Genomic DNA, 17175 nt, shown 5'->3' with positions numbered 1-17175 from the left:
TATTCAGAAAACTGTAATAATATCGTAAAAACTTTTTTTTTAAACCAGAGGGTGATTCCTTTTTAAACTTTGGTTTAACTTATGAGGAGTCTGCAGCTAAATACAAAAGGAATATAAAAGAAACATGTAGACTTAATTACTTTAAACCTTGGTCTGAACACGACCAAAGTATTCGAATAGTTACGTTACTAAACGTGTACATTAGTAAAATAACATATGACAGCAGTATCCTTAAATAAACGCTTTTTATAGAAAAACCAGTAGAAGTTATGGATCTGGCTGGGCTGATCTGAAATTTATGATTTTTTTAAACTTAAATGTTCTTGCCATGTTAATTAAAATGGAAATCTGTACTTCTCAGTAATTTCTAAAATCTGAGGCTCAGATTGTTCTTACGTTGTGGCCAAATTTCAATAAAAAAGCTAACTGTAAATCACTCCCTTGTTAGTATTTGAAGACTGAATAATTTTGTCTCAGATGAGAAGTCACCCAGCAAATTACTGTAGGGCTAATACCATTCCTTTTGAAAGCAAATTCAACTCTATGTGTCTGTTTTGATGCGGTGGCACTTTAATGAAAGTTATGGCTAGTGATAAAAAAAGGTGTGGCGAACTACGATATAAATATAATTAATAATATCAAAATTTTGACCTTTTTACGAAACATTAAAAAGTTAGGGTTTTTAGTTGGTGATTTTCAGCTACTATAACATCTACTGTATCCAGCCAAAGGTTCTACTCAATGTTATAATAGTCTTTCAAAGTCACAATGGTTAAACTACTCTAAGCACAAAAATAGTTCTTAGAACATCGGGTGGGACCTAGGCAAATGGAGGGTAGGGGTATATCATATATGCCACAGGCCTTAATGGCGCTTTTATTAGACCTTCAAAATTCCGCTAAGGGTCGCAAAAAACTTAAAATCAAATTTTAGAAAATAATTCACACAAGGGTTACGAAAAATGATGACAAAAGGAAAAAACACATCAGTTTTGCCTTCTGCTACATATTTTGAAAAATTCTGGAAAGCTTTATCAATAGAAGAGTGTACCACATATTTAAGCTTTTTTTCACAACAAGGCTTTCAAATTTTCAACTTGAAGAAAGCAAATTGTGTGACTAAACATTGCAAAATATATCATCGTTATCTTGCGACCCATAAATTCTGAACAGAGAGAGCTCTTAGCTGAGGGGGGGGGGCTTAGCTGACTGAATATGCTTTACTTGGAGTGTCGAATTTGCAATAATGTCTACACAATTTACACAATTGTTTGTAGCTTTTATATTTCAATTATGAAAAATTATTAAGACATCAGTCATCACCCAGAAAAAAATATTATAATTTGTCATTCCTGTTATCTTTACTCAAACATGTGAAGAAAAAAACTGAAACTCTTATATCGACAAGTACAAAACGCCTAACACCTACTATTTAATACTTATTACTTACTACCTACTACTTACTACATTATACCTACCAATGAAGTATAAGCCCGAAGGGCTAGAATCAAATCTCCTTGGTAGGATTTGAAGCCAAGCAACAAATCCTCCCAAAGTTGCGCGGCCTTGAGCAGCTCGCCTGGTTTTTACACAAATGACAGATTGAAACTAAAATTTACCGCTAAATTTCGAAAAAAATATCAATCGTAAACAAAGGAATTGCTAGATTTAATCTGTCGTCAAAAATACGGCGCATTTTTTAAAGGATTCACTTTTTCTTGCCTGAAAAGGTTAGAGATTCTACTCTAGCCCTTCGGGCTTTAAACTCAATGATACCTACACCGTTTGAATACTTTGCAAACCAGAATTCTCCTTCGCCTGTTCGAAATCTCTATTCTAAAAAATTCAGTTTTGTAATATCTGAACACAAGTCTTTGCTTTATATTTATTTGTAAAAAGTTTTATCCAAAAGAATCTTGGCCTCATATAAGTAAACAAGAAGCCCAGAGGGCGTGAAGGCCCAGCGTCTTGGAGTAATTATCAAAGATTTGCTGAAAAATGATAATGAAAGCCAGTAGCATACCTTCAGGGTCTGACCCCTCCCCCATGCCAAAATTGAAAATTCTCCATCTCCCTTCAGTTTTCCCTACCGTGGTTCCTAAAATCCCCCCTACTTAAAAACTTCCGGTAAAAAGTTTTAGTGCCAAGAAACTACCTAATAACAGTTGTAGCAATGGCCTTAAAATTCCCATTTTGTATTTTTACTTAAATTGCATTTTGGTACTTTTGGCTATTAATTTACAGTCTGAAAGCAAGAAAAAAGTTGAAAAAGTTACTTCCCTCCCCTGGATGATCTGTGAAACTCTTTTCCCCCTCTAAATTCCCTACCGAAATACGATACGCTTCAAACGATGTCATATTTTACGAAGGTAAAAATAAGGAGACTCAATATCAATGCATTATTTCATCATTAAAAAGTTTGTTTTTTTTGCTGAATATATTCGAATAACCCAATTTTGCCGATTCTAACACTGTTTATAACAGGTATTCTGTTTGTATCAAGTATTCTGTTTGTAACAAGTATTAATTAATTAATTAATTTTTTTTTACATAATAATTTATTTATTTATTTAGTTTACTTATTATAAATAGGACGAATAGCCATTGAGATATATGGAAGTGCCTGAAATACAATTAATAATAATAATAAATAAAAAAAAGGTATTCTGATTGTAACAAGTATTTTGTTTGTAACAAGTATTCTGTTTGTAACAAGTATTCCGTTTGTAACAAGTATTCCGTTTGTAACATGTATGCTGTTTATCAAAAATAAGTTTGAGTATTCTGGGTGTTGTACTCCTCAGAGTGGATGCTGCTCTCAAGGAATCACCGTCTAAAAAAAGAAAAAGGAAAAAGAAATATTATTTTTTCTTGTTTTTACAATGAATAAAAGGTTGCTTATATCAGTTTCAGGACTATTCATAGTGTTCTCCTCCTGGATGTAGGGACAAAAGATTTTTGGAAAAAGATGAAGTACGGGGGAGAGAGAATTTTTTCTTCAGCCAGGGCTGGTACAACTTAAGGAGGGGAAAAGGAATTTGCCAAGCAACTTTTTCTCCGTAAAAAGCCTTTATACTTTGCTTTCATACCTGTCAAAAAAAACAAAATTAGCAATTTTAAGTAAAAATCCCAAAATTGAAGGCATTTAGAGGCCGTTCTATCTATTGTTTTTTAAGCCATTTTCGGCACAAAATTTCCCAGGTCAGAGCCTGAAAAGCATACTCGAAAATCAGTGAACGCAAAAACTTTCATCAATTAATTGTACCACTTTTGATTATTTCCATGATGGTGCTAAGAGGGGGTATTAATCATTTTTTTTTTTTTTTTTTTTTTTTATCATTAATTTCTTGATCTCCAAAAGTAAATTGGTTCTTCTTACAAGAAGTTGAAATATTTTATGTATATGTTATGTATATAAATGTATATAAAATTCTACGATTCAAACTGACACGAAGTGGACAGCTAAATCATTTATGGAAGCTTAGTGGCTGGTCGGCTACATAGTATAGAAATAGTAAATCAATGGGCGAACCTAATATAGAAGACGCTGAAAAATAGGTTTGTCGGATAAGATGATATAAATAAAAAATCACATTCGAATTGTGTAGGTTGTCAAAGTCCTAGTTATGCAATGAAATAGTAAATATTAAATATTAGGGAGAAAAACTACTTATATGATAATATTTTAATATATTCATAGGAGATCAAACTGAGAAGAAAAAAGAAAATTCGAATGTAGAATAGACTAGACGTGTAATAGCGCAACATCGAATTAACATCAAAACTAAAATCATTCGGTTAAATTTGTAGATATTGTGATGGCAAAATTGTGGAATGGCTGCGGTAAATTGGAATATAGGTTCGGTCTCATTTAGGAATATAAAATGCTAGAACAATGTTTTAGATAAAATAAAATAAATATTAACATAAAATAAATATCAAAAGGGGAACGCTAGAATCGCTGGTGGGCTAGAAAACACAAGAAGAGTGGGTCCAAATATATAGCAAGTGATTGAAAATAAATGACCTTAGAAAATAGACTAGGCTGCAAATGCTAAAGACTACACGTAAGTATCAGATACTAGATCGACTGTGTTGATTAAGTTTGTGACTTGAGGTTGAATTGAATTAGCTTAGAGATTTGGCTAGCGCCCTATCAAAATAAAAATTCCAGCATTTATCAGCAAAGCTTTCCTTTTTGTCAATTTGTTTGATATCAACAGGGAAGTTGTTGAAGCATTTTGTGGCCTCATGTGCAAAGGTGCCAGTTAGACGAGATGTGTCCTCAATGTCATGTGCGACCAAATCACCATTTCGGAGCTCTCTGTCTGGATCCGGTTGTCTATTGAGTTTGAGGTATGACGGCCAGCTGGGGTTGTGAAGAGCGCTATGGGCAATCTTGGCGATTGTTAGATCAACCATCTCAGAAACTGGTAACCATTCGAGATCGATTACGTCGCTGGTTCTGGCATAACGTTTGAGCACGAAGCCAGCGGCGGCGTTCTGGACTTTCTGAAGACGCTCAATCTGGGCTTTTGTAGCATCGGATAGTAAAGCGATGCCATATGTCAGTTTACTGATAACCAGTGACTCCATAAGCATCTTGCGCTGCTGCCATGATGCGGTGTTCTTGAATCGTTTTAAGCTGCGTAACGTGGCATAACAAGATCTCATGGTATGGTTGACATGTTCAGTCCAGTCTAGATGCTCATTAAATCTAACACCGAGAATTTTGAAACTTTTGACCTGTTCAATATCCTGCCCAGCGCTTTTGATAACCGTGACGAGTTCCGCGAGGGAATGGCGTTTTGCAAGTTGTCTGGTCGAAAAGATTGTCATTTTTGTCTTTTTTGTGTTTAGACAAAGATTGTTTTGTTCAGACCAAAGGTTGATGTTGTCTATTTCATTTTGGACCGATTCGATGGCGCTCTGCAGTTCTTGGATCTTTGTGTGTCGGAGTAGCGTAGTATCATCGGCATATAGCAGGTATGTGCTCGGACCGTTGGTGTTTATAGTGGTGACATACAAGTTGAACAAGATCGGGCCAAGTATACTCCCCTGTGGAACGCCAAACTGTACGTCTAATTTGCTCGATGATTTATCGTCGATTTGGGCGTATTGTTTGCGTTCTGATAGATAATCTCTAATCAAAAAGTACTTTTCGAGAGAAGCCAAGGTTACTAAGTTGTTTTATTAAAGTTCGATAGTCAACGGTGTCAAAAGCCTTTGAGAAATCGGCAAATACAGATAGCGTTACTTCGCTTCTGCTCATTGCAACTTTAATATCGTTTTTCAGCTTGAGTAGGACGGTTATAGTTGAATGCGATTTTCTGAAACCAGATTGACTCTCGAGGTAAATCGATTTTTCTTCGATGTGCTCGGTTAATTGTTGGAGGATAATTCTTTCAAAGACTTTTGACAAGATTGGCAAGATGCTGATTGGTCTGTAGTCTGTCAAGGATTGGGGGTCGGTGACTTTGGGAACTGGGCAAATTCGACTAGTTTTCCATTCTTCTGGGAAGGTCGATGATTGGATACAATTATTGATGACATCGGTTAGAGATGATGTGAGATATTGGGATACTGGCTTGATGAATTTTGAAGGGATGTTGTCGGGTCCGGTGGAACAATCTGATCTAAGTTTCTGGATAGCTCTCGAAACTTCATCGTACGTAGCAGGACGGAGATGGAAGCTGTCTGGATGTTCGGGTAGTTCTTCAATGAAAGATTTTGAGAGGTCTCCTGCATTTCTTCCTGTTGTCCTCATGGCAGTTGAGTTGAAAAACCTGTTAATTTCGTCTGGATCAACGTCCATGCGTTTTTGTCTGGGATGTAGTAATTTTTTGATGACTTTCCATGTTTCGGCTGAGGATTTGTTAGCTAGGAGATTCTTGAGAAATTTCTTTTTCGCTCCTCGGATGGTCGATTTGAGGTTGTTCCTCACGTTTCTTAGTTGGTCAAGTTGTTCATTGTTGCGGTTGTTTTTCAAATTTAGCCGTAGTTCATTTTTCTGCCGTTGTAAATCTCGGACATCAAGATCTTTCATCCATTGGGACGAAGGACGGGTCAGTTTGATCTTACGTACAGGTTCGTGACGATCGATGCACTCCGTGATAAGTTTATTAAGTGCATTGACTTTGTCTGAGGTGTTATCGAAAGCATACACAATGTTTAATGGTAGCTGTTGAAAATCATTGATATAGTCTGCGAGTACTAAAGTTCGTTCGTCTCTAATGTATTTGTGCCGCGGTTCATATCGAGGTTTGTTGATTTTGAGGATACAAAAAGGTGAATCGTGGTCTGAGATTTCGTCACATAAAACAACATCGCTCGCTATAAGTTTGGTGTCAATGTTTGTGATAACATGGTCGATTAGAGTTTTGGAATTTCGTGTTGGTTGGGCTATAAGTTGTTTGAGATTGAGCGTTCCCAGTATGTTCTGGTAAGCTTCGTTTGCTGGTGACGGTACAAGTAAATCGATGTTAAAGTCACCTGTAATTATTATTGGACCATGATGAACAATTGCGGCTTGGGAAACAAGTGATTCGAATTTGTTGAGCCACTCAAGTTTTTCATTTTGTTTACTGCTTGGCTGATACACAATGCAAATCAAGACATTCGAGAGACGGTTCTTGCCAGTCAATTCAATCCACTGGTGTTCGATAGTTGTGTCAAAGGATTCAATATCTTTACGGGCTTTGTGTTTGATGTCTGTTTTGATGTAGTATCCGACACCACCGCCACGTTTAGCATCTCGGTTTCGAAAGTCTTTTTCGTAGCCATCTATTTCAAGGTGCGATAAAAGGTTCTTGTTGTCTTTCAACCAGGTCTCGGACATTGTTATGATGTCGAATTGGTGCTCTGAGACGTATGATTCGAATTCGGTAAAGGTAGATGCCATAGATTGGGTGTTGAGATGGGCTACGGATAGATGTTTACGGTGCTGGTTCAGCAGAGCAACTGATGGACTGACAAAGTCGTTAGGAATATGGTCGGCAGAGACGTCCAGATCTTCAAAGTTTCGAATGTTGAAGAACGGTTGGATGACCAATGTGCACGTATAACAGGTCCATTGATACGGTATGCGGGAGTTTTCTATATGTATGTGCGCGCTTGCGCATTTGAGGTGGAGCTGTTCTTTGCATGTTATACATTCGAGTCGCTTGGAGTTGATTCTTACTGTCTTGTTGCATGAAGTGCAAAGGACGGGTCCTGGGTTAATTTCGACATCTCCGCACAGTAGCAGTCTATTAGAACAGCAATGGTTTGAATAATACGTAATTGGAGCTGAGTAGAAAGTTCTTTTTGATGTAAATTGTACGTACTTTCGTTGTTGTTGTTGAGCAGTACACGAGTCAGTCAATGTAAACAAAAGAATCAGGAGTGAAATGTTCATTTTTTCCATTTCCTGTTGACGTTTAGAATGGAAAATACACCAGAAGATGCAGAATCTGTTCGAGAGTCTTCTTGATGTAAAACTGCGATGATTATCTTCTTTTTCGCGACTTAAACAGCAAAAAACTAATAATTTTTTGATCCCTTTCTTTTGACGTTAAAAAAAAGCGTCCGTTGCGCGAAGCTGTTGCATTGCTGTTCTGAACACAGAACCTTGCCTTTTCCTCTGGAATGCAACTCACCTAAAAACTTGGCAATTTCCAATATGGTCTTGCTTGCTGATATCCGTTAGAGTCCAAAAACTAAATAAAAAAGAGATAAAAAGTAGATAATTAAGCAATTTTTCAACATTTTAGATGACAATTTGTGATTTTTACCATTATTGTATGTACTGATGATGCGATGGCATAAGCATAATCAAAGGAAATTTCTAGAGGTCTGTTCACAGCACAGCGCTAAAGTTTTCTATCACTACCGCATTTCCTCCATTAAACTTATAAGCGCTGCATCTAAAAATAGGAACTTTGATATAAAGCGCCACCCTCCAATAAGCTTCCAAACTCCAAAAGCAGTGCTCAACACAAAATTACGAAATTCAAAATGTCATCTTTGATGAGTAGATCTAAAAATAGCCAAATTTGCGGACAGTTGCAGACAGGACATTTTACTATTTTTTTGCAACTCATCCATATCATCAATGTCGGGCATTACTGTAAATCTTAGAAGCAGCCTGTTATAGCACGGCAAGCATTATATTGGATAGATTCAAGCTTCTAAAGTCGACTTTCCAGGATGGTCGTCTCGTATATGATATCCCCATAGTCTAAGTGCGGTCTTAGATTTATAAGTTTATTACTAGTCATAGCTTTCACTAAATGCCCCCACATAAAGATCATGTCATGCACTTATAAAGCTTTAATGCTTTAAAGATTAAACATTAAAAAATAATCAGAAATAATTGATTGATTTAATTATTGATTGATTGGTTGATTGATTGATTGATTGATTGATTGATTGATTGATTGATTGATTGATTGATTGATTGATTGATTGATTGATTGAGGCGTTTGCTTGAAAAAAAAAATCATATTCCATTATAAAAAAATACATACTTGAAGAATTCATGCAACTTGATAACTTAATAAAATTTAAGGAAAAGCTGGAAAAGCCTCTCAAAAATATATTTAAAAAGTCATGGTATCATTATCTTACTGATTTTCACATCTCCTGTTTGTTTGTTTTTTCTCCTAGTTTCTTTCTTATAACGATATATGTCATGATTATTATTCACTAAATAGACCTTTTCTAATAATGTCGCAGACATCTTAGATTGTAGGCAAAATATATGGACATACGCAGTGAATAAGGTAACCAATCAGAAATAGCTTGTTTTTTTTTCATTGGCTGCTATATTTCAACATTTCTCTATTGCTACTTTGCCTAATAAACAATAGTCAAGAGGATACTGCGTATAAAATTTATCAAAAAGTTCTGCGCCATCTTAAGTTGGGTGAAATAGAAACTCACTTATCCTAGTTAAGGCCCGGGCTACACTAGCGTACGCTGTGGTTGCACTTCTCAAGCAAAATCTTCTATGTTGCTGATCAAAAAAAAGTAAAGGAATGCCATTGTGGTTCATTCAGACGTACAGTCGAGAAAAGTTAAAATGCGCCTAAATTTCTTTTCAAGTGCATAGTCCTTTTTCATGATGCAATCTTTTCTCCAAGCTGATCGCAGCGCAGACAATGAAGAGACGTGCCTTCAGGAAGCTAGACTTTTTGAGTTTATAGCTAGCGATATACTTTCCCTTTATGGTGTTTCTGTATAGACCTTTTTTTAAAGAGGCAACCCTGTTGAATAATTATGTAGTCCAGCATAAAAACAATGATACAGCCATGCATAATTACTGTTTCATGCATATTATAATAATTATGCATGGCTATATCATTGTTTTTTTTGCTGGACTACATAATTATTCAACAGGGTGGCCTCATTAAAAAAAGGTCTATGACTGTCTGTGTACCTAGTCTAACCACCGTTAAATGCCTTCGGGAAGGTCTCTCCTAACTTAGAAAGCCAGAATTTGGAGCTATTTCACCAAACCACTGGAGCGTAAGTTATTTAGGCTATCACAACTGCATGAAAAAGTTAAACGTGTGCATGTAAAGTTTAACGAGTAAACAAACTTTTTTCAGGTTTTTGAAAAAGTTTTACCACACTGAAAAGACGTAAAAACACTCTAAGTGAGGTAAATTATTTGAAGACCAAAAGAAAAAGTCAACCACGTTTGGATTCAACTTTACATTATGCGTACATTCATCTTTTTTGTACTTTGCCGGTTGTTTTACTAAGTTAAGAAGGACTTTCTCGAGTTACGACCATATGATGGTATTTAAAGCTCAAGAGGCCCTATAAACAATAAAGCACGGCGATCTTTAGAGTAATGTTTAAAAATCGGGGAAACCAAAAGTTTATTTTTGTAATAAGTGCAGTACTTTTTTTTAAACGGCCCCATTTTTTGAGTCAATAATGTCCATACGTAAAACTATTTGAAAACAAAATTTTTTTTGATAAAAACTATTCAAAATCGAGAAATTTTTGTAAAGTTTAATTTTAGATCCCTCAAAATCCCGCTTCATCCCGCTTTAGATCCCTCAAAATCGGAATCAACTTAATTCCCGATTGGGATGGGCTAAAGTTCTCAAATTTTCACTGGATATTCGTTTTTATCTTCCCTATCGGATAAAAGAAGGATTATGTCGTTAAATATCGTAAATTTTTCTTTACGACCAAAAAAGAGCACTTTTTTAATCCGATAAATCCGATTACAGATCGCCGTGAAGGTTTTCAATAAAATGACAGACAAAAATAAATTAGAGTTTGAACAAAAATATCAAATGTACATTTGAAAACTTAAGCAAATTTCTTTAAAGATTCTGGAAAAAGAATTGAAATCATTGCTGAAGTGAACTTCTGACTAAATTACAGTAGTTAGTATTCAGTTTCAAAGACAAGAAACAAAATTTGACATACAAAACACTTTTTCTAGTCAATGAATCAGCTCATCATCATCATCATAACCAGTCTGCCATTTTGTTTGTTTTGATTTGCACAAGTAATATTGTAGTTCGTGTTATATCATACACTGTTTTGATTTGCATTTATAACACTCGCTTCAGCTTTTCAAAGCTAAATCAAAACTAAAATTGTAATATGTAATAATGATAATACCATATATAACGTAATATGAAAATATGTATACTACCGTCTCGGAAAAAAACCGAACATTTACGGAAGAGACTAACTACGGGGAGGCTTGGGCGACAAAACAAACAAACGCGCAACAAAATTTCGAGATTCCAGTCCAATATCTATGCGTGAAACTATGAGTGCCTCCTCGTCGCTACGCTCCTGCGGGGGCAATAAGTTTTAAGATATTATAAGTAAGATTTATATACGCAAACATGTACCAAGACAATCATATAAAGTCATAAATTAAAAAAAAAATCACACAAAAATCATAGTATGCAAAAATATATTTCCTTTCTACGAAATAAAATATAATCTTACGTAAGAATAATTGGAAAAACCTGTGAACTTTTTTTATTCTAATTGGCTACACGCTTTTTGTATAAGAACAAACTATATAAGAACATAAGGCTTCGATGGTCAAAATGTTAAGAACAAGTTAAGAACATTTTAAGGCTTGGACTCAAAAACACCCTATTGGGAAAATGATCAAAAATACTCACGAAATGGTCAAAATAAGAAGAACATCTTTAGGCTTAAAGCTCAAAAAGTCTTCTTACGTGTATGCACTGTTTTCTTGAGAAATCAGAAATCCGGTGGAAAACTGCCAAAACTTAACAAATGTCAATGTATAAGATTAGAATCCCATTAGAATAGTTTTATTGCATTTGACCAACTATTAATTAAGGTCTGGGCAACTAGAAACATTTTTTATCAAAATAGAAACATTTGAAAACTGAAACACGCAAAAAGTTTCACTTTGATGAAAAAGTTGTTAGTGGCCCCCACCCCTCAAATGACGGAAAGAAAACATATGCAAATCTGTTTCTGAAACAAAAAAATGTTTTAAAAATACATCAACAGTACGTTTCTCCCAGACCATTAAATTGCAACTTGTTTTTGTTTCATTTTGATAAAGTTTGTTATAAGTGGTCCTAAACCTTTAAAGGCATTGAAGACATGAAGTGTCGCAATAAGAATAACAAATAGCTATTGAAAGATATCAAGAAAAGTAAAATAAACCATGGGATAAAGTTGAAATAATAACTTGAAATTAATCATCGAGACTCGTAAACAATGCTGTTCCACGTTTCACCCAGTAATCTGGAGTAACTGCACCTGATTTCAGATCAACTGCGACCACGTACCACGTGCGGCCAGATCCTCCCGCGCGATTCGAGTAATAGTAACACGGGCAAGCATATCTAGTATATCTGGAGTGCACTTCTTACGAACTCCTCTTAGAATCAATTACCATGGCAATATTTTGAAAACGAGCTAATTGGCTAACTAATATATTGGTCCCCGTCGGCTGGAAAGTACTCTCTGTAATCTAATATTTCTCTAATTCGACGAAGATTTTTTGTCCCATGAAGATCGAATTAGAGAGAGTGAACTGTACTTAAAATTTTCAACTTGCATTTCCCCTGTATCATTTGTACAGGTGAATTATCAAGAGTTTACGGTAAACACGAGCTCGGCAAAATCTTCTCCACCAATGAAATTGTTGGACTAATTGTAACCTCATTGGCACCTTCTAAACCCGTTTTATTTACCGGTATTAATATCCACATCGGATACTGGCATATCACGACCAACAACTTTATTGAATTATTTCTTGCAGTAGTAGCCTATTATATGGGTTGCAACCTATTTGTTTTTACCTAACTTAACATTGGAACCTATATACAAGACGATGAAAAATGATATTTTCTCAACAGAAGTCTCTGGTTGCATAACGAATAATAATACGAAGAACGTAACAACGTCGGAGATGTTTGAAGAAACAAACGAATCATCGGAGCAACGCAAAAAGACACCTTCAACTTTTAGTGAAGAACATGAAACAATTTCAGTTTTATGGACCACTAAAGATATCATTCAAAGAATTGATGTCTTTTTTATCATTTTGACGCAAGCATTCTTAAGTGGTCAATACTATCAGATGGAGCTACTAATAAATATGACTGCATTACTTATTTTTTTAGTTCAATATGACTAAAATCAGCATTGCTAGTACGATTGGAGTTGTGTTTGCATCATTAGTGATGTTGGCAATAAGTCGTTAAATACTAGGCTCGTCTGTTAACATTGTTCTTCTGTTCGCCTTATCATTTGTGTTGGCAACAATACTAGAGAGCTATTTAAACATTATCATCTTATCAGGATTTCGCATCAAAATTATTCTTCAAGTCACTATATCGATTGTGGTGTTTTTGAATACGCTCCAAGCTTTCGGCGCAGGAAGCTACACCAAAATTATACTTTTCTCAATGGCCCCACAGCACTCGGCAGCCATTATTGAAAGTCATCGTAAAGCGAGTGCAAGCTTTTTCATCTGTGTGGCATTTTTTACTGCCAGTTCAGTTTTCTCTGTTCAATACTTTGTGACACCTGTATATAATTTGATTTCTTTGGTCATTGTTGGGGCATTATTACAAAAGACATTGTTATATAGGATTTATAAAGCTGTAAAAGTCTTTAGGGATGTCTGTGGAGAAAAACGTGGTAAAAGAAATATTTTTAATGCAATGCTTTTGTTAAATGGTTATCTACATAAAAGATTATTTGTTCCTTGCCATGAAGCAGTGTTGTAAGGCTCTGATTGGTCCGTTTTACAGTTTATTAACAGATCATTTTTTTACAATCCCAAAAGGGAATTGAAAAAAATGAACTATTGGTTCAAAACACGTTTTTATTACATTAAGAAAAAATGTTTATAGTTTAAGTTCTCCATATTCCGAAAGTCAATTCCCAAGGGAACTCATAGTTCGTCGTTTCTATTTCAATTTGTAAGATTCATTTTTTATCAAGGGAACAAATGAGTTAAATAATTTGTTTTGAAAGGAACTTTTTGTTCATTTACAAGTATTCCCTTGCTGGTGCTATATGCACAAATAGTTCCTATTCTACAACGATTCAATGAGAGTAAAGAGAACCAAACCAATTGGGAACTCTCTGATCTCATTTTAATAGTCATTTCAACTATTTTTTAAAAGAACTAATTGTATATTTAAATTTAAAAAACATTTTAATCAAAGAATACGGTATTTCACAGAATGAAATTAAAAGGATAAAAGGAACTTCATTAAAATAGTGAGATAATTCCTTTTTTCTGAAATTACGTCAAATTATCTAGATAATTAGTTCATTTAAGAGAGGATCGATGCGATCTCTCAAAAAGGTAAGTTCACTTTTTAAATGCTTATTTTGAAAATATGGAGAAATGACGTGTGTACGCGATGAAGAGAACTTTCAGCAAGAAAGATTGGGAAGGCGTTGAAGGAGCAAGTCCCAAGGCTAAACGGCTCAAGCTGACTCCAAATGCAGCTGGCTTGTTTGTCTGTCCTGTTTCCAATTGTGACAGCGATAGCTACCACAGTCAAAGAGGTTGCAGAAAACATGTTGTGACGAAACACGGATGGTACTTTTATTTTGAAAGTAAACCTAATGTTGATGAAGTTTTCACAGATAAAATCTATTCTTCAAAAAGAGCAGTAATCAGAAATAAAACTTGGAACATCTCATCTTTCTCGGACAAATGTCAACTGGCTAAAGACTTTATATTTTGGATATGCAGTGCTGGAGGGGGTGGCAAAGATGCAAATCAAGCGCTTCAAATTTGCCGAAAAATAATGAAGTTCTGTAAATTTTGTTTGGAAAATTTGGAAGAAAATTTTGAATTGACTTTGACTTTAATGGAATATTGTGTTGGATCTACGGAATATATAGAGAGATTTCTGAGATATTTGGAGAATGAATGCAAACTTGGCAAACCCGGGATGATATCTTACCTACAGTTATTGAGTCATTGCCTAGACTTTTTGAGATGCAGGGGTATACGCGCGGACAAAATAGCGATATTTCTGACCAGCGAAGTTTTCTCTCTCGTGCCAAACAATGTCTAAGAAAGAAGATGCGGGTCGAGTGGAACACTTTACTTTCAATCGAGCATTTGGAGAGTATCAATTGCTGGGCGTCACTTGCAGATTTACAAAGAGTGATACCTTTTCACGAGGACAGGTATAACCAAGTTGTAAATTTATCAAAGATCAATGCTCACATTGCCCACGATCTTTCTTTCGCGTCATCTTTCGTAGTTTCTTTGTTGTTTTTGAATGTTAAAGGTAGCAGGCCAATGACATTTCAATTTCTTACTGTGAAGATGGTTCTTACTGCTATGAAAACAGGAATGATTGATCAAACACACTTTAAAACTGAAGAACAATACGGTTTTGATTCACTTGTTTTTACTGATGACGTACTTTCGAAATTGAAAAATTACGTAGATCATGTTAGACCACGATTGAATTCAAAATGTGATTTTTTACTGGTCTGTAAAAACGGAAACCAGCTTAAAAAACCTGGGAGATATATTTGGAAGAATGGTGTATCAAGCGATTGGAAAGTATATAACACCAACCCGTTATAGGCAGATCATCGAAACCGCTAGCGCTGAGAACCTGACGCTAGAAGAACAACGTATTGTCAGCCTCGACCAGAAACACACATCCAACGTTGCCAAGGTGCACTATCAAAAACGAAAGTCACAAGATGTTGCAAGAAAAGCGAACGACTGTATGGACAAGTTGATTAAAGTTACATCGGCCAAGGAGAAAGATGTAAAAGAAGATAAAATCGTTCTTCATGTAATCGAAAAGGAAGAAATGAAACAAGTGGCCTCCGAAAAAAAGCCAAGAAACAAGAAGAATGCTTTTACTACTGAAGAGGACAACTTTCTGTTAAAGGGTATAAAGAAGTACGGACAAGGAAAATGGTCTAACATCTTAAAAGACCCAGAGTATAAATTTCACCCTTCAAGAAAAAATTCTACATTGATGATGCGGGCAAAAGCAAGAAAATTTATTAGCCTCCGTCTCGGCAGAGGACTGAGCCCGAATTTGCGGACGTTTTCACAGTTTCACTTTCGTTTTCGGCTATACGACAGCGTTTTCAAGCAGAAAGCAGAGGAAATCTATGAAATTATGGCAGGGAATGCTAACCTATTTTTCCAGTGTTTCCCAAGATTGGAGCAAGATTATTGTTCTAGAAAGTTCATAAAGGCCTAATAGTTCCAGATTAGTATGATTTCATCAGAAAAAATATTTACACCAAAGCTCCTTATTGATATGTGAAGGCTATCAAAAATAGCAATGTCCTCCATCAGAACAACTTTAACATATAAGGGACAAGGACAGTCAAGAAGTCTACTTCTTTGTTGAAAATTTGCACAAAATACTTAGAGAAAATGGTACTATGGAAGCCCATTCTATACTCCTAAATGATAGTTGAAAGATCAGCAGTTGAGAGGGTTGATTAAAATAGAACTCAAAGCACACGATAAAGTATACATATATATTTGTCCAGAAAGAACTGGCATGTTGCTTGCTTTGTTTTGGTGTTTAAAAATATGTACTTATCAGTCCTAAAAAATACAAATTCGAATATAATGAGGGCAATGAGTCTGGTTAAATGTTACTATATTTACAAGAAAGGATTACTGAAAAAATACTACTGTATATACTACTGATGAACTACAAACTAAACTCAAAAACTAAAACTTTACCATAAATTTACATTACGACAATTTAAAAATATATCTTTAATAGCAACAAAGAATAAAACATGGCTCAGAGCTAGTCAGAGCTTCAATTCAGTAGCTTTCAAAATTTGAAAACAGATACTGCATTGGTTACTACAAGACATACTATCCACACGGTTTTTTCGATTCATGAAAAAAATAAAGTATTTATCAAAAAAAGGTCCTCTTTTTTTTTGGTAATCAATTCCAACAAACAACAATCAATATAACAGTTTTTTGAAAACCATCCCACAGTGTAAACATTATCAACCAACTAAACCCACACCGCCAAAATTGTAAAAACAAGTCAATATAATTTCTATCAACAATTTCTCGTAAAATGTTTTTTTCCAACATTCTGATACCAATCATGGCTGGAGGCTTGGGAGGCATCATGTATAGAGTGACTGTGTGGCATTTCATTGCTTTTATTGATCACGATACCAAACATCAACCAAACAAAACTGACGCCAACAGCCAAGCCAAATCTGTCGATTAAAAATTTTCAAGAAAATTATAATTGAAACTTATCTCGTAAAATGCTTTTTTCAACATTCTGGAGGTGTTCAATGTTAGAGGTGTCATATGTAGAGCCAAGCAATACATGAAAAGTCATTTGCTATCCCATTTGCCATGAGATATATGAGTCAACAAATCAAACAAAAACCAACAAATCATGTCTCTTCACTTTCATGTCACATCGTGTTTATATGGGGTATCAGAAAGCCAATCCACAAGAAGAACCATCTTCCTTTATTATGGAGTGTTCCAAAACTATTGGTAGGTTGTTTGGAAGTAAAGAAACCCATACAGTTTGTTTTATTTTGAAGATTTAACTTGAAAACAAACTGCATCTTTCCAGTAGAAACTCTGCTACATAACATTGGTCAGTTGGGTCTGCTACTAACATGTAATAGTTTTATTATAGCCGAGCTTGAGAATCCGTAGGCA

General features: G+C 35.2%; 1 protein-coding gene across 1 annotated transcript; it reads right to left on the bottom strand.

Moving 5' to 3' along the window:
* Positions 1–4127: 4127 nt before the first annotated feature.
* Positions 4128–4838, bottom strand: LOC136808176 (uncharacterized). Its single transcript, XM_067064718.1, has one exon. It carries the CDS (start codon positions 4836–4838, stop codon positions 4128–4130), a length of 711 nt encoding a protein of 236 aa, XP_066920819.1.
* Positions 4839–17175: the final 12337 nt, after the last annotated feature.

The sequence above is a fragment of the Clytia hemisphaerica genome, unplaced genomic scaffold (genome assembly GCF_902728285.1).
Source record: "Clytia hemisphaerica strain Z4C2 unplaced genomic scaffold, Clytia hemisphaerica genome assembly, whole genome shotgun sequence".
NCBI lineage: Eukaryota > Metazoa > Cnidaria > Hydrozoa > Leptothecata > Clytiidae > Clytia > Clytia hemisphaerica.
The sequence above is the reverse complement of the archived record's forward strand: the minus strand, read 5'-3'. Positions and strand labels throughout refer to the sequence as shown.

Bases quoted from the DNA above. Each gene is read 5' to 3' on its own strand.
- LOC136808176 (XM_067064718.1), bottom strand. From the start codon at position 4,838: ATGACAATCTTTTCGACCAGACAACTTGCAAAACGCCATTCCCTCGCG.